Genomic DNA, 23,687 nt, shown 5'->3' with positions numbered 1-23,687 from the left:
GGAGATTTTAGAAAAACTGAAATTAGATGTAAACAAGTGTTTACATGTTGAGATACGAGATGAGACGAAAACCAAAAATCTCTAATCATTTAGAATTTTGTTCACCACATGATGGGTACATGTGTGCTAGGTGGTGTATTGGGTGCATGCTAGGAGGACCTTATTTTGAGTAAACAAAGCAAAAAGGTTGAAAACACCACTGCCTAAAAACAGTTGCTTTTTGGCAGTGGTGTAGCCTAGAGGTTAAGGTACTGGACTAGTAATCAAAAGGTCACTGGTTCAAGCCCCACCACTGCCATGTTGTCACTGTTGGGCCCTTGAGCAAGGCCCTTAACCCTCAATTGCTTAGACAGTTTGCTGTCACAGTACTGTAAGTCACTTTGGATAAAAGCGTCTGCTAAATGCCGTAAATGTAAATCACGTTAAGTTTTAAGCTTAGTTTTTTGAGCAACTACAAATTGCCCTTAGTGTGTGTGTTTGTGTGTGATGGACTGTCAACCTGTCTGGGGAGTTCCCTGCCCAATAAAACAGACCCACCACAACCCTGACCAGGATAAAGCATAGTAAAACAGACAATAAATGAATGAATAAATAAAGTATAGTATAATTGCTGACAGTAATAATAACAGTATCACTAATGAACAAAACTTGATTTAATTAGGCCAGTGATGATGTTCATAATTTGCTTTTTCCTGGTCAGGGCTGAGGTGGGCCCAGTTTCACCGGGAAACACTGGGCACAAGGCAACAATACCCTGAACAGGGAGACCATCACAGGGCTTTGGCCAATCCCTTCTCAGACATAGCCAATCAAGTCTCCATCAATGCAAGGCCAGCTGATTCAAACCTGGAACCACTGGGCCGTGGATCGGTAACGGTCCGTGGGTCATTTATTATCGGGCCGCACAGAAAGAATAAATAATTAGAGATCGCTACACTGAAAACACTGCTTCCATTACCAACACATGGGTATCGTCTCATATCACCCCCACATACGAAAAAAGCTTATTTGTGAGCAGTATAGTTATTCTATTTTAAATCCTACCACCCCCGCTGGTCCGTGAAATTATATTTTATATGAAACAGGTCCATGGTGCAGAAATGGTCAAACTCTTATTATTTTTACCTTATAAACTCTTGTGTATTTTATAAAATACATGCTCATTCAAAATGTATTGCAACTTGTTGCAAAAATTGGGACAGTAGCATGTTTTCTTCTGTTAGATCTTACTTTTTTGACAATACTTACTTGTTTGGGGACTGACAAACACCAGCAGATTCAGTTAAGTCATCAGCTACACAATCAAACAGGGCCAAAGTGTTATATATTGTGATACAAAATGGTAACATAATAAATATTTATTTGTAGAAACATAGAAACAGATCACTCGGCTGCAAAGATGCATAGGAAGAAAGCCTAGCATGGCAGATCCATCTCTGGTATTTATTTGTGTGTATATTATCACATGCTTATTCCATTGCATGGAGTAGTGCCACACGCTCATGGGGGCTGTGTACATACATTGCCCACCACCATGCTGGAAAGAATTCCTCTATTGGATTTAGAAACGGAGAATAAGATGGAGGGTGCAACACTACAACATGTGGGTTGTTGATGAACCAGTTGTGGACCAGAACAACAGGTGTATCGTGTCTTGAATCAACACCAGCTGAGGATGAAACAAGTATTTAGTGTCTTGAATCAACACCAGCTGAGGATGAAACAAGTATATTGTGGTTCTTTTGAGCACAATGATACCAGCACTCTTTTATACTCTGCTAAATCATTGAAGTTTCGTGCACAGGTTGATAAGTAAGACTAGTTGGTAATCGGTGTGTTGCATTTTAAAGGCTACCAAAGTGTGCTGAATGATGCAATTTGTTCAGATCAGCAAAACTGTGATTCTGAATGATATTTGAGAACAAATGGAATTGAGTTTGGCAATTTGGAGTCATGTTGCTGATACATAATCTTCAAGTTCTTAAAATTGTGTGCATATTTTCATTTTTGTGTGCATAAAATTGGGAAAAACTGTAGTATCTGTTCATTTAATCCAGTTTTAACTAACCCAAATATCCTCTAGGCCACCCAAGGAGGATGGGCCTCTGGCTAATCTGGTTTCTCTCAAGGTTTCTTCCTTATAAGATAGAGGGAGTTTTTTTTGCCACTGATGCCCTTGGCTTGCTCATTAAAGGTTTTTAAACTTGGAAGCTGCAAAGATGAATTCTAAGTATATATACAGTATACATTTGACTTGCCTTAATCCAAACCCCACCCCTAAATATACAGTACTGTCCCAATTTAAATGGTTTCAGTTTTTAGTTTTACTCATTCTCGAGCCTAGCATACTAGATTGCTGAGCCACCTTATCACCACAATTCCTATTATTAAAAACAAGCAAAACATTGTCCCTTCAGACCACAATGGTACACACCAGCCCATTTAAAGTGAGCTCAAGCCCAGACATTATAGACATACAGCTTTTTTTTGTACATTGTAAAGTTTTAGTTTGAACAACGAAGATAGTGGCTTTCCAAATTATTCATTGGGTCCATTGGTTGATATACATCATGGAAGCATGCAGCATGCACTATTTTTCTTTAGATTCTCGAAATCTTTTGATGATATTATGCATGGTGAATGATTCATTTACTTCTCAAAGAGCATTATTAATCCCTGACCTATTCTTGCTCAAACACGGTAATGTCTGTCCCGGATGCTTCTTTTATACCCAAGCAGATTTGTGTTTAGTCTTAAATTGCCCCATCGCCCATCAAAACTAAATCATTTCAGACAAACAAAACCTTAAATTGTTTCCATTAACCGCTCCCTTTCACACTGATCAAAACCTTGGATTTAGTCCTATTAAAAAATGAGAGAGGCTACAGATTTCAACATAAATGTTTTAGATTTGTCATGTTTAAAGATGTTTCTATTTGTGTTTTGGCCTCTGGGCAGATTTTTATGCAAGTCAAAACCAAAAAGCCTTCTGTGGTAAATAACCCATTAAGACTGTATGAAATTATAGTAGGATGGCAAATAAGTATTAACCATTAGCAACAAATATTTTGCTTCTCTTGGTAAACAAAGTGGCATATACACTGATCAGCCATAACATTAAAACCACCTCCTTTTTTCTACACTCACTGTCCATTTTATCAGCTCCACTTACCATATAGAAGCACTTTGTAGTTCTACAATTACTGACTGTAGTCCATCTGTTTCTTTACATACTTTTTTTAAGCTGCTTTCACTCTGTTCTTCAATGGTCAGGACCCCCACCACAGAGCAGGTATTTTTTGGGTGGTAGATCATTCTCAGCACTGCAGTGACAATGACATGGTGGTGGTGGTGTGTTAGTGTGTGTTGTGCTGGTATGAGTGAATCAGACACAGCAGCGCTGCTGGAGTTTTTAAATACCATGTCCACTCACTGTCCACTCTATTAGACACTCCTACCTAGTTGGTCCACCATGTAGATGTAAAGTCAGAGACGATCGCTCATCTATTGCTGCTGTTTGAGTTGGTCATCTTTGAGACCTTCATCAGTGGTCACAGAACACTGCCCACAGGGCGCTGTTTGCTGGATGTTTTTGGTTGGTGGACTATTCACAGTCCAGCAGTGACAGTGAGGTGTTCATCAGTATTGCTGTGTCTGATCCACTCATACCAGCACAACACACACTAACACACCACCAACATGTCAGTGTCACTGCAGTGCTGAGAATGATCCACCACCTAAATAATACCTGCTCTGTGGTGGTCCTGTGGGGGTCCTGACCATTAAAGAACAGGGTGAAAGCAGGTTAAAAAGTATGCAGAGAAACAGATGGACTACAGTCAGTAATTGTAGAACTACATACACTACTTTTATAGGGTAAATGGAGCTGATAAAATGGACAAGGAGGTGGTTTTAATGTTATGGTTGATTGGTGTATACTCCTGTAATATTTAGTACATTAGTTTGTCTTGGACAGCATGCTGTAAAGAGACTTGATTTATAGACTTTTACAATTGCAGTTATTTAATTACAGCAGCAGAAATTGTCAAGAATTCTAATGCACAGAAGTCTCGACTTAATGTGAAACACTCAATATCAGTGTTTTCCCAAAGTGGTCCAGAGAGGAGTTAATGTTGAAACTTGTCAAACACGTTTAAAGTTGCTCAATTTCTTATCTCAGAATTTTTATCAAGAATCATTAAAATAAATTATTACCCATGCTGGATGTGTTCTGTTCAGAAAATAGGTCCATGATATTTAAAAAAGGCACTTACACATCAACAACTCAGCACCTAGAAAACAACCTATAATAGGCGACAAATACTTTGTCTTATACCAAGGAAATTCAACATTCATGACAGGACAGGTAGTTACAGGTTACACAAGGTTCATCAGTTCAAGTTTATTCAAACACAGTCATGGACAATTTAGTATCTCTAACTCACCTCAGAGCTCCAGGAGGAAACCCACACAGACCCAAGGAGAACATGCAAACTCCACACAGAAAGAAGACAGACCACTTCACTTAGGAATTATACACAGGACATCCTTGCTGTGAGGCAACAGTGCTACCCACTGAGTCACTGTGCTGCCCTGTTTGATTTATATTGAGTAGATGTAATGATCATTTGTACCCATCAATCTACACTTAATCACCCAAAATAACACAAGCGAAGCATGTATATGTATGTATATGTATGTGTATGTATATACAGTGTATCACAAAAGTGAGTACACCCCTCACATTTCTGCAAATATTTTATTATATCTTTTCATGGGACAACACTATAGACATGAAACTTGGATATAACTTAGAGTAGTCAGTGTACAGCTTGTATAGCAGTGTAGATTTACTGTCTTCTGAAAATAACTCAACACACAGCCATTAATGTCTAAATAGCTGGCAACATAAGTGAGTACACCCCACAGTGAACATGTCCAAATTGTGCCCAAAGTGTCAATATTTTGTGTGACCACCATTATTATCCAGCACTGCCTTAACCCTCCTGGGCATGGAATTCACCAGAGCTGCACAGGTGCTACTGGAATCCTCTTCCACTCCTCCATGATGACATCACGGAGCTGATGGATGTTAGACACCTTGAACTCCTCCACCTTCCACTTGAGGATGCGCCACAGGTGCTCAATTGGGTTTAGTCCATCACCTTTACCTTCAGCTTCCTCAGCAAGGCAGTTGTCATCTTGGAGGTTGTGTTTGGGGTCGTTATCCTGTTTTCGAAGGGAGGGGATCATGCTCTGTTTCAGAATGTCACAGTACATGTTGGAATTCATGTATCCCTCAATGAACTGCAGCTCCCCAGTGCCAGCAACACTAACCTCCCACGTCTTCAACCTCTGCAGCAATGCTGGCAGCACTCATGTGTCTATTTTTTAAAGCCAACCTCTGGATATGACGCCGAACACGTGGACTCAACTTCTTTGGTCGACCCTGGCGAAGCCTGTTCCGAGTGGAACCTGTCCTGGAAAACCGCTGTATGACCTTGGCCACCATGCTGTAGCTCAGTTTCAGGGTGTTAGCAATCTTCTTATAGCCCAGGCCATCTTTGTGGAGAGCAACAATTCTATTTCTCACATCCTCAGAGAGTTCTTTGCCATGAGGTGCCATGTTGAATATCCAGTGGCCAGTATGAGAGAATTGTACCCAAAACACCAAATTTAACAGCCCTGCTCCCCATTTACACCTGGGACCTTGACACATGACACCAGGGAGGGATGACGACACATTTGGGCACAATTTGGACATGTTCACTGGGGGGTGTACTCACTTATGTTGCCAGCTATTTAGACATTAATGGCTGTGTGTTGAGTTATTTTCAGAAGACAGTAAATCTACACTGCTATACAAGCTGTACACTGACTACTCTAAGTTATATCCAAGTTTCATTTCTATAGTGTTGTCCCATGAAAAGATATAATGAAATATTTGCAGAAATGTGAGGGGTGTACTCACTTTTGTGATACACTGTATATATACTGTATATATACTGTATATATTGTTTATGCATTTTTTCTCCCTTTTAGCACGTCCAATTCCCAGATTAAGAGCGAAGTTAACACACGCCCCCTCCGTTGTATTCGAGATCCCAGCTCTGGTTCCAGCGTGTGTTTTTACCGCTGCGCCACCTGAGCGGCCATATGGCCGATAAGAATAAGTATATTTTGATTACATGTATTCTGATATTGTCTTTTAATTATTTTAATACTTTACTTAACGAAAATATTGTAATATATTAATAACAACCTGGCGAGTGCAACCAATGGGCCCTAGTGCACCTGCCCCCCCTGCCCCGCGGTAGTTACGCCCCTGTGAACGATGCTGCATGTTTCAGCGATGAGATGGTATTAGTGAGGTGCCTGGTTTTCGCCAGACACTGTGTTTCCTGTTCTGAGAAAAGGGTTCAATTTTCATCTCATCAGATCGGATAAACTTTTTCCCTTAAATGTCATTAAGCAAATTCCAAGTGGGCAGTCATATGTATTTTACTCAACAGTGGCCTCTTTGTTGCTGCTCTGACATAAAGGCCAGATTTTTGGGTTGCAGCTAAAATAGACAATACAACAGATTCTCCCATTACTGCACCTGACTGTTGGGTTCTTTTCTGCCTTTCAACCAAGGCCGATTGCCTGGATATCTATTTTAGATAGATGGTCTAGTCTGAGCAAATTTAAAGCTTGTGCCAGGCTTCCTTGTACTGTATTTTAAAATGAATGAGGACACTGTGGTACAAGGAACAATAAAATCATTACATATTGTTTTATATTTCCTTACCTTTATGTTCATAAAGTCTATAAAATGACATTCTTCAATATGCCCAAAACCTCTGTAAGGACAGTAATTGGGAAGTTTAAAACAAGTGGTGTTGTGATAATATTAATGGTACCATTGGTTAATTGAAACTGGGTTCTTTGGTCAGATGAAACCAAACTAGAGCTTTTTGGTAACAAGCATTCAGTGAGACGTTATACAGGAAGGTTAAACAGACATCACCCTTATACCCACTGTTCAACATGATATTCAATCTGTGACTGAATCTGTTTTTTTTTTTCCTCCAAAGGTCCTGGGAACCCTGCTAGTATAAATAGCATAATGTATATATCTGACTGTTTTAGCAAAATAATCTAAAACTGGGTCTAAAACATGGTTAGATATTTTTAGCAGTACAGTAACCCAAAATACACTTTCAAATCCACACTAAAATAGTTGAATGAGCACAGAATCATGCTTTTTTTTGCATTTTCCCAATTTTCCTCCCAATTTAGTCGTATCCAATTACCCGATTGCATTACGCTTTCTCTCTACTGATACTGATCTCCATTTCTGATTGAAGAGAGCGAGACTGACACACGCCCCCTCCGACACGTGTACCGACTGCATCTTTTGCGCCATCAATCAGCCAGCAGAGGTCGTATCTGCATCAGTTAGGTCCCAGCTCCGGCTTACCCACCCTGCACGAACAACAAGCCAATCATTGTTCATGTAGCCGCCCAGCCTGCCGGATAGCAAAGCTGAGATTCGAACTGATGAGTTCAAAATGTCAGCTCTGGTTTTACCTGTTTTACCGCTGAGCCACCTGAGCAGCCCAGAATCATGCTTTTGCCATGACCATCCAAGTCACAAGACCTATTCCCTAATGAAAATTTGAGCTAAGGAACAGAGTCCACAAGATAAATAAAATAAAATATTTTGATAAAAATGTCTATAATAAAAAAAGGTTAGACGTCTGTTTAATTGTTTGATTCTGTGCTGATTAAACACCCTGACATGTTACATAACATCATTTATATAAATTATTTATGGCAGTTATTCTAGAGCTGATTGCACAAATGAAGAACATGTCAGTAAAATGAAGCTTGTTTAAAAATGATTTATTTGCCTGAGTATATAAAGGAGCGACCCAGGTAACTCGTCAGGAACGACATTCTCAGATGCTGGAACTTTGGCCAGTTTAATCCTGGTCACACCTTCAGCTGCTAATCTTTTCAGTTAAAGATCAAACACACGAGATCAAGAGATCAGTTCAAATGTTGACTGGATTTCCTACGATTATGTCCATCACCACCATCACTGGAGGACTACAGTTCCCAAAAGGGTGTAGTCATGTGGCAGTGAGTACACAAGAGCACCCAAATGATTCTGTTCTGCGGTTAGAACAACAGATTTTCGGTCTTCTATGTGAATTGAAGACATACACAGATATCACTTACATCTAAGTCTGTCCATGTACGTCCATTACTGTCCTCCCCCAAGCATGTTGAGCTGCCACATTTACTTAAAGACTAACTTAAAATGACATTACAGATCATCGGCTGCTGTGTGATTGTGTGGTTAAAAAAGGTGATACATTTCAGAGACGAGTAAGAATGCTCACATTCTTGAAAGTACGGCTAAACAGGCCCAAATCATCACAGTTCAGCTCTGTTTTCCATTTAAAAGGCCCGAGTGTAAATGTTTTCAGTGAGGTGAGAAACGTGATTGGGCAGGAAGAGCCTGTCAGACGGGTGGCCAGGTCTTAGCAACTTCTTGGTGTAGGGACTGTGGAATCCACTGGCAGTATGCTGACAGGAGAACTGTAAAGAGAAAAAAACACAAACACAACGATTTTTCCTTCCTTTTGTAGTTTATAGTAGCATCTGTAAAGGTAGTAAAGCTGAATGTTTGGTACTAGTGTACACAGTGGTGTTTTAATCATTCAAACCGTAAACATTTAGCTTATTAATGACATAATTTAAACCATAAACATGGAATGTACAAATCACAAGTCTATAAATCACCTAAATCCACTAGAGGGAATCTAAAAATCACCTCAATTATTTACATAATCAAAAAAGAATCTATAAATCACCTCAATTTTTAATAAAGCAGTAATCATAAAGAAACTGTTGGTCTGATGATAAACGGTGCACATGTGGATGAGTGTCTAACAAGATACAACAAATATATTTTTATATTTAGCCCTAAGTATCTGTATAATTTATTTATTTATTTATTAGAATTTTAACGTCATGTTTTACACTTTGGTTACATTCATGACCGGACAGGTAATTACTGGTTACACAAGATTCATCAGTTCAGGTTTTTAATGTCAAACATATTTTGTTGATTTTTAATGAAATAATGTACCATTTTAGTGGGAAATTTTAAATGATTTAATGATTAACATGGGACAAAAATTGTTGTTTTTTATGTTCTTTTGCACAATATATTAAGTTTTTTACCCTTTACTAATATGTTAAATTCAATAAATAATACATTAATTCAGTAATTGTGTGATGAAATGTGTTCAACTCTTTTCATCTAGAAATAACAGAATAATATAGAACAGAGGTGTCCAAATCTATATTCTTGAATTATTTACCACATCTGCTACCCTAAGCAGCTTTTGCATGAAAATTTAAATTCTGATGTTTTTAATATTTGAACAGGTTTTTATAAGCTCTTAGTAATTTATTCTATTAATTTCTCTTAAGTCATCTGCATTTTCTATGATCAAAATTAGTTTTAAAATCTCCCATTGTCCAATTTGTTATATTACTTTTGCAGTGCTTTTTGTTAGTTATAACATTTGCCATAATAAATTGTATTTTCACCTATTTAGTAAATGTTTTTTAAATTAATTTGAATTAATCTAATTATCCTTTAGGCCATATATTCATATAAGTCATGCAAAAGATATTTAATATTTTAAATGACCATAAAGTAAACTATTTTTAAAAGATCACATTTAATCTGAGAATGATCAGTGAATTAACGAATGCTAAAATGTCTCAAAGTGAGATTAAATTTATTTTAGCAGAAAGGAGGTTTTGTATTTATAACCATTTAGAGAAAACTAACTAGAACTTCACATGTCAATAGCAGATACTTACACTTTTCATTTTTCATCCAGACAGCTTGTAACGCATCTCTGTTATCTGCTTTTTCAGACACCAATGCTTGCAGAAGACTTTCAGTCCGGGGTTGCAGCCTGAAATATTAGAAGATGCAAATAAGATCAAATCAAAGCCATATACACAAAGCATGTACACTATATGTAAGGCCCTATCTAATTTACAGCCATGAAATGCAAATTGCTGTGAAATTCCAACTTTAAGGTTTGTGTTTAGTGATTTAACGTTTTTAATTCGTGTAGCGTTCAAGTGCCTCACGGTTACAGGTTAATTTGCACTATGAGGTGTCCTAGCAATCCTACAGCAATTCAGTTAGCAATCAGTTAGTCAAAATGTCCAAGATGTCAACGACAAAACCAGCTAAAATCATGACTCCCAACCAATTCTATGACTGCTGTAGAAATGTTTTTTTTTTGTTGCCTTTTCTCCCCTTTTTCCTCCCTCTTTAGCGCGTCCAATCGCCCAATTGCATCGTGCTTCCTCTCCGCCTATGCTGATCCCTGGTCTGACCGAGGAGATCGAAGCTAACCCACGCCCCCTCCGACACGTGGGCAGCAAGCCGCATGCATCTTATCACCCACACATTGACAAGTGTTGTGCCACCTAGCATTGTGTACGGAGAGACACACCCTAAGAGCACTCTTTCCTCATCTCTGTGCAGGCGCCTCTAATCAGCCAGCAGAGGTCGTAATTGCACCATTCTGACAGAGAGAGACCCATATCCGGCTTAGTCCCGCCCACCTGAACAACCGGCCAATCGTTGTTCACGTGGCCGCTCAGCCTTCAGCCGGCAAGGCAGAGCTGAGATTCGATACGATGTGTTCGAGATCCCAGTCTGGTTGCAGCGTGTGTTTTTTACCGCTGTGCCATCTGAGCGGCACACTAAACGTGGCTCTTTTCTTTAAAAATCCGTGAGCCCAGGTGGCGCAGCGGGATATTCCGCGAGCACACCAGCGCCGAGATTCTGAACTCCTCGGTTCGAAACTCAGCATTGCCACCGGTCAGTTGGGCGCCATCACCACCGTGTCTGCTACAGCGGGATGACAGAACTAAGTGGGTGGGGTCTTCAAATGCTGTGCAAGGACCCTGATTGGATAGAGGCGCCTGTGAAGAACGCATGGTCGAAAAGAAGGGGTAGGACTGCGGACGCGTCAGAGGAGGCGTGAGCAGCAATATACCCTCCTCGAATGCAATCAGGGCTCTAACACTATATGACCATAAACGGTCATTCCTTTCTGAAAGGGCATGACTATAAAGTCTGCCCTATCTGTGCTGCTATAACAGCCTCCAGTTCTCTGGGAAGGCTTTTCACAACATTTTGGACTGTGTCTGTGGAAAATTTAGTCAAATGAGCATTTGTGGGATCAGGCGCCGATGTCAAATAAGGTCTGACTTGCAATCAGTGTCAAACCAGGTCCAGCTGAAGGTGTTCAGTGTGGTTAGAGGTTAAAGGTCTAATGCAGGCCACTGGAGTTCCTCCCAAAGTAAATAATTAGAAGGCGTGTCCACATACGTTTGGCCATATAGTGCATTATACAGTATATACAGTGTATTATGCTCTTACTTAGCCCAGGTCTTCTGCATGGTCGAGGGGCTGGAGAGTAAACACGTGCTGTACTGCTGCAACTTGGAAAACACCTGCAACGATCCACCAAGAAACAAAGCTTAATCTTCTTTCAGCCTCTTCATTAACACTTTAAACTTAAATTTGTATATACAGTACACACAATCACAGATCTAGTACCTGTCCCTCCAGCAGACATTTGGCGAACAGTTTGTAGCGCTCGAGACCCTCTGGATGATCCCTCTCAATGGCATGAAGCTTCCAACCTACTCTGACTGTGAATATAGACGAGCACACACACCGTTAATTCACACACACAGAAGAGTAAACACAAGCCTCATCCATCAGCACATCTACATAAGGTCAGCATTAATCATAGGAACCAGAGGAAGGTGTGCTCTTACAGAACATGCTCTTCTGATGACACTTCACTTTGCCACTGTCAGGGCAGTACCATGGGGAAGGATTTTCCTCCGGTCCACTGAAGTGGCAGTACTGGGGTAGGAGCTTGGGGATCCAATCAGCCTGCACTGCACACACACCTGCGAACCACATCTGTCACATCAACAAAAACACACACCTGCCAGCAGAATAGTGCAATACACAATACACAATGCAATTAAACTATTATTCAACTAACTTAATATAGCTCTATAAAATATCTTATGTAATTTAGCCTAAGTGCTTACTTTATTTTTATTGTCTTATGAACAAAGATCTTTAAAGTTGTTAAAGAGCTACAGCTAGTTTAGCATGGTGCACATTTAAAAGACAATTTAGACATGTATTACATATAAACTGTGCATTATAATCGGTAAGATAATGTCATTTACTTCTGAGTTTTTTACTGTATATTACACAAGGTTCATCAGTTCACAAATTTAATATCAAGCAATGTCATGGACAATTTTGTATCTCTAATTCACCTCACTTGTAAGTCTTTGTACTGTGGAAGGAAACTGTTGCTCCCGGAGGAAACCCACACAGACACAGGGAGAACATGCAAACTCCACAAAGAAAGGACCTGGGAAGCTCCACCTGGGAATCGAACCCAGGACCTTCTTGCTGCTAGGCGACAGTGCTACCCACCGAGCCACCGTGCCGCCCTCTTACTGTATAAAAAGGCTAAATTAACTAATTTACTAGAATAAGGCAATTGGTAAGTGACAAGATTTTCTCCCCTAATTTAGTTGTATCCAATAACCCTGGTTGTTTTACGCTTCACCTCTACTGATACAACCCTCCACCGCTGACTGAGGTGCTTCGCAACTAATAACGCCCCCTCTGACACGTGTGCAGTACCGACTTTCATCTTTTCACCTGCACGAGGCGAGTTCATATGCGGATCAGCCTTGTGCACGGAGAGCCACACCCTGATCAGCATTATATAGCCAATCAGTTGACCAAACACTCAAACTGGGGCACAAACGTCAAACTTCATTTACACAACAAATAATCCATGGAGACCTTTGTGTTTTATTCAGCCTGCCAGTAAAAGGAGGCATTGCAAAGAGAAACTTTACCAGGTAATTAAATCCTACATATGATCCACAATGTCCAGGTAGCACCTCTCTGCATTTTCCTCTTTTTCTTCCAATCTAGACGTTCGGAAGTTGATGACCTAATTGATGGACGGCTTAACTAATGGATTTACCGTTTGATTTACATATATAATATTTAATATGTTAATGCATGATACAAGGGATCTTCAAAAAGTTTCCACACTTTTATATTTTGGTTGGACACGGTGAGGGTGGGAGGAGTAATAATTGGTTTCAGTCTGAGAGACCGAGAGACGCTTATAATCTGGATTTAGCATCATCTGATTTCCACCTTTTTGGACGCTCAAAGAAGCTTTAAGGGGAAGAAGATCTTCATGTGATGATGATGATGTGAAAGCAGCGCTGCATCAGTGGCTACACGCTCAACCAAAAAAATGTTTGCTGATGGCAATAAAAAGTTGGTACAATGCTGGAAAAATGCATCGGAAGGTGACGATGTAGAAAAGTGATTCATTTCTTTTTGACATTCATAATAAATAGAGTCAAAAAGTGCGGAAACTTTTTGAAGAACCCTCGTAGTTTCCTTCTTTGATTAGAGATCTTGGCATTCTCTATCAAACTGAAATGCAACAGTAGACAGGGTACAAAATTTAACCTTACACTGTAGATGATATGATTATATGGTGTCTATGTTATGCTGAAATATACTGTATATAGCTTGCATTTAGAAATGTATTATATGATGCTGATGGGTGTATGTATGTTTGTATAGTAATATGTATGTTGGAAGGGTCCATTGTATAGTTTTGTACAGTTATGTAAACTGTGCTTAAAAAAACACATACACATCCTTATTTAGGCCGGAAAGCATGCACACATACCTCTCATGTACATTTTGGTCGTCTCCATGATTTCCTGGTAGACGATGAAGTCAGGAAGTTCTTTGTGGAGTGCAGAGGAGGGGTGGATGAACACAGGCTCATCCAACAGGGGGGTCTGTACAGGTACACAACAATATCTCAGTCTAATGAAAATCCTGTGGGGTAAACTAACTAAAAGATCCACAAAGGAGAACCTAGAAGCCTGTGGGATCTGTAGAGTTTTTAAGTTCAGGAGTGTTTGTAGATTAAGCATTGAAGAAGATTAAGAGCTGCTCTGGGATAGGGAAATTAGACCAGATACTGAACACAGCGGTGCCATTATTTATTTATTATGGTTTTAACGTCGTGTTTTACACTTTTGGTTATGACAGGACAGTTAATTACTGGTTTCACCGGATTCATCAGTTCAAGTCTAATGTCAAACACAGTCATGGACAATTTTGTATCTCCAGTTCACCTCACTTGCATGTTTTTGGACTGTGGGATGAAACCGGAGCTCCCAGAAAAAACCCACACAGACACGAGGAGAACATGCAAACTCCACACAGGAAGGAGCCAGACCGCTCCACCTGGGTATCGAACACAAGGCATTCTTGCTGCAAGTCAGCAGTGGGACCCATCCACTGTGTGTGTGTGTGTGTGCGGTCACCTTGTAGGCATTTCTCCATTTCGGGTCCAGCAGCTCCTCGGCTTGTACCCGTCTGGCCAGATGATCTCCTAACCCTGCCAGGACGATCTGCCTCAGACACACGGCCTGAGATTCTGTAGGAGGAGCCATTCTGTTGTCCACACACACTTCTGCATCGGAACACACCGCATTCACTGCAGAGTGCAAAAATACAACATATAAGCAACATCATACAGTGTAAAGGCCTCTGGGAACACAGGTACACAGATGTGTTTTATCCACTAGGAGTCAGTTAGAAGCAGGAAAAATGGGCGAGCGTGAGGATCTGAGCGAGTTTGACGAGGGCCAAAATGTGATGGCAAGACAACTGGGTCAGAGCTTCTCCAAAACTGCAGCTCTTGTAGGGTGTTCCCGGTCTGCAGTGGTCAGTATCTATCAAAAGTGGTCCAAGAAAGGAACAGTGGTAAACCATTGATGCATGTGGGGAGCGAAGGCTGGCCCATGTGGTCCGATCCAACAGACGAGCTACTGTAGCTCAAATTACTGAAGAAGTTAATGCTGGTTCTGATAGAAAATACACAGAGCATCACAGTTGCAGGGCTGTTTTGGCAGCAAATGGGGGACCAACACAATATTAGGAAGGTGGTCATAATGTTATGCCTAATCGGTGTATTTATGGAAATATTATATACATTAAATATATTTCTTTTATTCTCCTACACACAGTGGTTATTTTGTGAATGGTGATTGTTGTTTCTTATTAAAAAGCAGCATCTCTGAGATCTCCATAAGATATAATACATAGACAAGGTGCCTAAATATAATTAACTGGCATTAAAGTGTCTGTGAATCTCATATTACTTATTCTAACAAAACAACAATAAAGGTCTACACTTGAAAAGACACTTTTAAAACTCTGCCCAGGCTGGCATGCCTAAATGCCAGTGCACCAGTGCTGGCGAGGTAGAAACGTCTTCTTATCAAAAGTTTTTTCCTCTGAGCAAATATTTTAACAGCTGCTGGATTATGAGGGAAAGTTTGTCAACGTTCCAACTTAAACACTGCGGATCATTTTAATACCGCATAAAAATACTGATTGTGTCCTAAACATGATGTAATTGAACTAAATAATAAAGCCTTTTGTTGCTGTGAAAGCTTTTAACCCGATTCATGTGCCAGCCTGCTAGTACCAAACAATGTAAATCTCAAGAGACTTACATTTTGTCCATGATTTTTTACACGACCCAGGCAACACAATGCATCTTATGCCTAGTTCACACTACACGATTTTTGCCCTGATTTTTGCTCGGCGACTGGTCGGCGCTAGATTTGCCGGCAACTCGGCGTTTGCTTGGTGATCTAAACTCGGCTCTCAATCGCTATGTGTGAACTACTCAACTCAAGATATTCAGCTTGTCAGATATCTGGATCCGAATTGCTCGAATGGCAATGAGTGCTATGTCGAACAGCCAGTGAGAACAAGATACAAGATACAGTGTGAGGGGAAACGCAGAGGAGGAGTTGTAAAAAGGTGGGACAGGAGTGTAATATAGTTTATATCAGAATACATCGGTACACACACACAAGTTTCACAGTATTTCACAGTATTATCCTGATCGTTCTCTACAAAACATAACACCCACGCTGCATTGCAAACAATATTTATTAACTTCCAACTCGGCGCACATCAGCGCACAAACTTTGATCGCTCACTTATTGTTGACGTGCATTTTTGGACGTGGTATCATTAAACCTCTCGTCACTTCTCGCGTTTGTTTCCGTGACAGAACGTAGTTTGGGAGAGCAGAGAAGCTCGCCTGCGATTCCAGTTGGTGATAGATGGTGTAGTGTGCAACCCACTATCGCCGATCAGTCGTGTAGTGTTAAAGCCACACAGACCTGAAAGACTTCCGTTTACAAGAGATCCAGTTGTGTAATGTGAACTGTACAGCGACCTGACGACTTGGAAAGTCGTGAAGTGTGAACTTGGATTTACTCTCTCTGTACAATCTGATCCCACTGTGATTTACAAGATGTACCATAAAGCCTCCACAAGGCGGCGTTCACGAACAAGTTTATTAAATTATTATTATTATTATTCTCTGTGACCCATTTTTCGACTCCAGGGTTTGGAAAACCCTGAATTAGTAAATGAAGTAGTTTCCTTTTAATCCTGTTTAGAAAGTCGTAATAAATGTTTACGCATTTTCATGCAGACATTCTAAAGTATATACAGTCTTCAAGGGTTTTAGGTACATTATATATGTTCCAAAACAGCGGAGGGGGCACGAGGTAATTCAGCTCTCCATGATCAGATCACGAGATGTGCAAGCAGCAGTGGGTTCACAATTACTAGACTGGGAGATAAAGCGGGGAAAAACATTCATTGTTTTACCACCACTTTATCCTGATGAGGGTTGTTGTGGGTCTGAATCACAGGGCAAAAGGCAGGAAACATTTGGACAATTTTAGTAGTTTTAATGAGCTTGACTGCATGCCTTTGGACTCGTGGGTGGAAACTGGAGCACCTGGAGTAAATCCTAAATGTAATAAATTCTATTTATTAAAATTATCCTCCAGGCCACCCAAGGAGGACAGGGGTCCCTGCTGAGTCTGGTTCCGCTCAGGGTTTCTTCCTGTAATTTAAGAGAGTTTTTTCTTGCCACCGTCGCCCTCGGCTTACTCAACAGGAGTCTTTGGTCTGTTGGTCCTGGATGCTGTAAAGCTGCTTTGAGACGATGTCTATTATAAAAAGAGCTATACAAATAAATTTGACTTGACATGACTTGACATGGGGAGAACATGCAAACTCAACACAGAAAGGACCTGGGCCACCTGACTGAGGATTCGAACCCAGAACTATCCTCCAGTGAGGCGACAGTGTCACCCATCAAGCTGCCCAGTAAAAAAAGAACAACCATAAAAAGAAAAAGCATATACCATAAGGATACCTGCGATGGTAAAAGGCTATAACACAAAATATTATTATAAAAGCAATGAAAATCAAAAACACCCTTAGAACGAATATAAAACAGTAAAACTATAATGCAGAAACAATAAACTGGATCACACTTTTTAAAAATGAAACACTAAAGGCTTAAGGACTGTGCATGTGTGTACCTGCATTAGTGAGCTGGCCCCGCAGCCTTCGTATCTCCAGCATTGCTTTGTAGCGGAGGCCGTTCTCCTCGCAGAACTTTGGTGTGCAGCCAGCAAACTCACACGCCCCAACAGCACCTGCACCCACAAGCTTTGCAGTAACATGTCATGTGGCAGACACAGCGTGCAAAGAACAGCATGTTTAATGGAGACTTACCGAGCATCACCATGAGGTCTCCCAGCAGTAGAGACTGGCCCTGGCCTGCCCACAGCCTTCTCATCTGAGTATAGCGTGCCTTCCTCCCTGCCAGCTTACTGCTTTCCTCCTCACTACTGCCTGGCCTGAGCAACAGTGGGGGTGTCCATGGGGTTATGTAGTTATAGTCACTCAAGACATGTTTTTTTGAATATTTAATCATTAATTTGTTAAATTAGTGGCACTACAAAATGTCACAAGACAAGACTGATCAGCCATAACATTAAAACCACCTCCTTGTTTCTACACTCACTGTCCATGTTATCAGCTCCACTTACCATATAGAAGCACTTTGTAGTTCTACAATTACTAACTGTAGTCCATCTATATCTCTACATACCTTTTTAGCCTGCTTTCACCCTGTTCTTTAATGGTCAGGACCCCCACAGGACCACCAGGTATTATTTAGGTGGTGAATCATTTTCAGCACTGCAGTGACACTGACATGGTGGTGGTGTGTTAGTGTGTGTTGTGCTGGTATGAGTGGATCAGACACAGCAGCGCTGATCACTGTCCACCCTATTAGACACTCCTACCTAGTTGGTCCACCTTGTAGATGTAAAATCAGAGACGCTCGCTCATCTATTGCTACTGTTTGAGTTGGTCATCTTCTAGACCTTCATCAGTGGTCACAGGACACTGCCCATGGGGCACTGTTGGCTGGATATATTTTCGGTTGGTGGACTATTCTCAGTCCAGCAGTGACAGTGAGGTCTCCAGCAGCGCTGCTGTGTCTGATCCACTCATACCAGCACAACACACACTAACACACCACCACCATGTCAGTGTCACTGTAGTGCTGAGAGTGATTCACCACCTAAATAATACCTGCTCTGTGGTGGTCCTGACCATTGATGAACAGCACGAAAGGGGGCTAACAAAGTATGTAGAGAAACAGATCAGTAATTGTAGAACTACAAAGTGCTTCTTTATGGTAAGTGGAGCTGATAAAATGGACAGTGAGTGTAGAAACAAGGAGGTGGTCATAATGTTATGACTGATCGGTGTATGTTTCTGTCCATTTCTTCTTGTCTTTATATTTTTTGGTCCATTTTATATTTTCAGTTTCATTTTTATGGCTGCAAGTTGTGTTGTAAGAGTTTCTTTTATGGTTTCAGGCATGTGTACTTGTTGCCTTTCCTTGGTGTATTTGGGGCAAATGCCACTTTCAATGACTACTGCAGCCTCACAAATATTCAACCCCTTCTTGACAAGCACTTTCAAGACTTAGTAGAGCATCGTTTTACTGTTATGATCACCTGCAAATGTGATGCATAACCAGACTTCTGCCAGTGTTCTGAGGAATCTTTGCCCATTCCTCATCGACTATGGCCTCTAGTTCACTAATATTCTTGGGTTTGTGTGCTGCCTTTTTCAAAAGCCAGCAAAGATTTTATGGGATTCAAATTAGGTGACTGTGACAACCAGAATCAACCAGGACTTCTTCTGAAACCAAGCCCTGGTGGACTTTGAGGTATGCTTGAGATCACTGTCCTGTTAAAAGGCACACAAGCTTCTCCTTGCTCAGAAAAGGCATGATATCTCCTCCTAGGATTTCTTGACGCTCCACATGCTGCAGGTTTCCAGTGCCAGAGGACGCAAAGCTCTTATATAGCAAGTTGAATAAGACTACAGTAATCATTAAAAGTAGCATTTTTAGTTGAATTTTGAGAAACCACTTATTGTATTAGTGGTGTTTAGCTATTTAAATTATCCTTGTTTTTGCAAACAGTTTAAGGTTTTTTTAATTCTACAAATAAACTTGATTTGCACTGAAGGTTAAATCATTTTGATTTCATCTGTACGTGCTCACACACGTCTTCCTAGCTGAACTGGAGTTTCATGAACTGCATCTGAGTTTATTCATCACCAAATCCAAAAATTCACAATAATGTTTTTTCAAAATGTCTTGAAATGATGATGCAATGACCAATTTCCATTTCAGTTAGGGCTTACTCAAACGAATTTGTCTAAAAATTAACATGATGTTTTTATGTTTCATTCCTTTTTGCAAATTGAATACAATGTATTTTTCATAACAAATCATAATCAACATAATTTAAATGTGCATTTGTTTCAGAATTTGAGGAAAATGGTATTTAGTTAATATATATATATACGTTAATATATAACATTAAGCTTTGTGCACCGGAAATAATGGCACAGGCACTTCTCAGATGAATGCACCGATACTGAACGGAATACGGTGTTCTGAGATCAAGCATCTCCACGATTAAGAAGCATAAGGAAACAATAAAGAAGTAAAGCTGAAGTAAAGCTAAGTGCAGGTTTAGTGTATTTTTTATTGATTTTTAACTGTTTTTCAATTGTATTTCAGTGTTTTTATATTATATTTGTGTTATTTTCAGTGTATAAGTGTCAGAAACAACCTCAATATTTTACATTAGCCTAAAATATATGCAGTTCTACGGGACCATGGAACGCATTAACAGGTTTCCCAAACATCCTTACGGGAAAAAATACCTTGTAACTTCCAGAACCAAATGACGTTGAATTTCAAGGTACCACTGTGTTTACATATAGATACACACACACACATATAGATAGATAGATAGATAGATAGATAGATAGATAGATATGTCTTTAACAGTCACTGAATACTGTTTTTCCCAATTTCCCCAAATTCTCTCTGTATCTAGAAACTTATGTAAAATAAATTCTAAATATTAATGCTTAAAATAATTTTTTGTATTATTGAAGAAGCATCATCATATGATTCATTACAGATCACTGAAAGAAACACATAAGAGGACCATTTAATCTCATGTTCAAATTTAGGAGCAATAAAATAGTATATATTTATAAACATTAGGTTTTATTTTACCTGTCAACTTCCTCAAAGATCTCTCTAACCGTCATGGCTGCCACTATAGTGATGACGTAAGGCATGCAGCCCTGCTGGCAGCCCAGCGCGAGCATCTTAGCATAGCGCGGAGCAACCGGAAACGCCGCCATGGCCCGGCCCAGAGGGGTTATAGGACACGACAAACGGGCCCTCTCCATATCCACCGCTCTTCAGGGACAAACAGAGAGAAGAGTACAATTACTCAAACTAACAGGAGGTGAAGAGTGATTAAATGGTGACAGAAAAGTAAAGCATCGTACCGTCCCTGCCGAGGCGGTTCCACCAGAGCTCCCAAAGAAATGAGAAGCTGCTCAGCGGCCATCAGGGCTTCAAAGGAAGGCGGAGTAGGGAATGGAAAGTTGGCCACCTACCCACACAGACACCCATACACACATCAGGAATGACAACCCGCGTAATAACTGTGCCAAGTCCAGAATCAGATCCGCTGTTCACGTTTGTTTGTTTTATTAGGTTTTTTTAAAGTCATGTTTTACACTTTTGGTTACATTCATAACAGGAACGGTAGTTACTCATTACACAAGATTCATCAGTTCAAGTTTAATATCAAACACAGTCATGGACAATTTTGTATCTCCAATTTACCTCACTTGCACATCTTTGGACTGTGTCTGTGGTCTCCTCCTTGTATTAATTGTTGGTGTGTCAATCTGGAATGGCCTGTACTACATCTAGTGTAGATAACTTGGTCTGTACATTTTACATATTGTATTTCTGGTTTATTTCTGATGTTGGGGTGAATCTTGTGTAGTTTATTGTTTGTTTGTGTGTTCCATTCAAGTTTTTAATTTTCCATTCAAGTATTTTTAATGTAGTGGTTTATAAGGGGTTTGATATCCTTAGCGTGTTAATAAAAGCAATGATTAGTGGGTTTGCACCAGTGCTCTACACTGACCAAGCATAACATTATGAGCACTGACAGGTGAAGTGAATAACACTGATTATCTCTTCATCACGGCACCTGTTAGTGGGGGGGATATATTAGGCAGCAAGTGAACATTTTATCCTCAAAGTTGATGTTAGAAGCAGGAAAAATGAACAAGAGTGAGGATTTGAGCGAGTTTGACGAGGGCCAAATTGTGATGGCTAGACGACTGGGTCAGAGCATCTCCAAAACTGCAGCTCTTGTGGGGTGTTCCCGGTCTGCAGTCTGCAGTGGTCAGCATCTATAAAAAGTGGTCCAATGTCCAATGAACAGTGGTAAACTGGCTACAGGGTCATGGGTGGCCAAGGCTCACTGATGCACATGGGGTGCGAAGGCTGGCCCGTGTGGTCTGATCCAACAGACGAGCTACTGTAGCTCAAACTACCGAAGAAGTTAATGCTGGTTCTGATAGAAAGGTGTCCATGCCTTGATGGGTCAGGGCTGTTTTGGCAGCAAAAGGACAAACACAATATTAGGAACTATCCAAACATCAGAACTGATCCTTGTATTAATTTCCCTAATCCAGTATTCAAATATGACACATCTAATATGCAAATCTGTGTGGTGTAATCAAAAACCCTCATTCAGCTCAAAGCTGAAAGTGCATTATAATCCAAAAAAGTACCAGATTAGAGATAGAAAAACAGGTACAAAGATGTACTGTCTGCCAAATCATGCAGGAACAGACATACCTAAAATACTGAATTTTAAGGCATTTTAATAAATCCACAGATTTAATTCATATACAGATGTAAATTTGCAGATTTAAGTATTCAGCCCTTGTGACCTTATTTTTATGCTGTGGAATGGATTCTGAATGGACATAATTATGACTAATTATGATTCATTATGAATGATTAAAATACACTGATGGGTAAAAATGGCAAACCAGTCAAACTAAAACCTTTTATTCACTATGTATTTAGACCTTTGTGGAGGTCGGTTGACACAGTGGTAAATTACACTAACTTACTATTGCCGAGATCCAGGGTTCAAATCCCTGTTAGGCATCTACATACATTTATTCGGCAGCCTCTCTTTGCTAAGAAAAATGACACCAATAACTGAGCTATTTTGAATCACTGAACTTCTGAAATATTGTATACATTTTGAATAAAAGATAAAGAGATCAAGCAATGAATGTTTTCATAGCCTGTTTTGTTTCTGTTTTCCAAAGGTGGTAGTACTTGTATTGGGCAGCATATATAGAGATTCAAACAGTATATTCATAAATACTGAAAAAGCAAAGCATGGTAACATTGTTTTTTTCTTCTCTGCACTCACCTTCTCAATGTTCAGATCTTTCATTTGCAGGACGAGGTCATCAACAGGCCGACGAGTGATCTCAGCCTCAGAGAACTGACTGAAATCACTAAATACTGCAGACGAATAGAGCCTACAAGACAACGAGCAACACCATCCACTATCAGATCCACACAAGAGCTACACAAAACTGTACTTCTACTCAAAAGAAGTTCAATATTAAACTAATAAACAGCCGACCTATAGCAGTGTCCTGCCTCTGTTCTTCCCGCCCTTCCAGCTCTTTGATTGGCTGAGGCCTGTGAAGTCCAGGAGACCTTAAAGGAAGAAACTCCAGTAACTCGGTCGTAGAATCTCTTCTTTACTCGACCACAGTCCACCACGTATTTGACACCAGGAATAGTGAGAGACGTCTCCGCCACATTAGTGGCCACCACACACAAACGAGCTCCCGCAGGAGGTGGACGAAACACCTGTCCAGAATCAAAGACACAAAGGATTATCTGGCTGGCATTTGTTTGGTGTCAAAGTGATTTTTTTTTTTTATTGGGATTTTAAGCTCATGCGTTACACTTGATGGGACCATTGATGGTTCCATTCATGACAGGACAGGTTGTTACCGGTTACCCATGATTTATCAGTTCAATTTTAATGTCACACACCATCATGGACAATTTTGTATCTCCAATTCACCTCACTTGCATGTCTTTGGACTGTGGGAGGAAACCGGAGCTCCTGGAGGAAACCCACACAGACACTGGGAGAACATGCAAACT

At 40.3% G+C, this 23,687-nt stretch overlaps 1 protein-coding gene across 2 annotated transcripts in view; it reads right to left on the bottom strand.

Moving 5' to 3' along the window:
- Window positions 1–7,871: 7,871 nt before the first annotated feature.
- The window catches only part of dhx37 (DEAH (Asp-Glu-Ala-His) box polypeptide 37), a 31,146-nt gene continuing 15,330 nt past the window's right edge, over window positions 7,872–23,687 (bottom strand). For both annotated transcript variants that reach the window (XM_062998292.1, XM_062998293.1), the window contains exons 16-28: window positions 23,152–23,384; window positions 22,933–23,044; window positions 20,966–21,072; window positions 20,685–20,873; window positions 17,801–17,925; window positions 17,605–17,721; window positions 14,506–14,678; window positions 13,857–13,971; window positions 11,878–12,015; window positions 11,654–11,748; window positions 11,474–11,547; window positions 9,889–9,986; window positions 7,872–8,589 (exon numbers count right to left, since the gene is read on the bottom strand). In XM_062998292.1, coding sequence (XP_062854362.1) covers window positions 8,513–8,589; window positions 9,889–9,986; window positions 11,474–11,547; window positions 11,654–11,748; window positions 11,878–12,015; window positions 13,857–13,971; window positions 14,506–14,678; window positions 17,605–17,721; window positions 17,801–17,925; window positions 20,685–20,873; window positions 20,966–21,072; window positions 22,933–23,044; window positions 23,152–23,384 — 1,653 coding nt within the window. In that variant the 3' untranslated portion in view covers window positions 7,872–8,512. The remainder of the gene's footprint in view (window positions 8,590–9,888; window positions 9,987–11,473; window positions 11,548–11,653; window positions 11,749–11,877; window positions 12,016–13,856; window positions 13,972–14,505; window positions 14,679–17,604; window positions 17,722–17,800; window positions 17,926–20,684; window positions 20,874–20,965; window positions 21,073–22,932; window positions 23,045–23,151; window positions 23,385–23,687) is intronic.

The sequence above is a fragment of the Trichomycterus rosablanca genome, chromosome 7 (assembly GCF_030014385.1).
Source record: "Trichomycterus rosablanca isolate fTriRos1 chromosome 7, fTriRos1.hap1, whole genome shotgun sequence".
NCBI lineage: Eukaryota > Metazoa > Chordata > Actinopteri > Siluriformes > Trichomycteridae > Trichomycterus > Trichomycterus rosablanca.
This window is presented reverse-complemented; position numbering and strand designations above follow the sequence as displayed.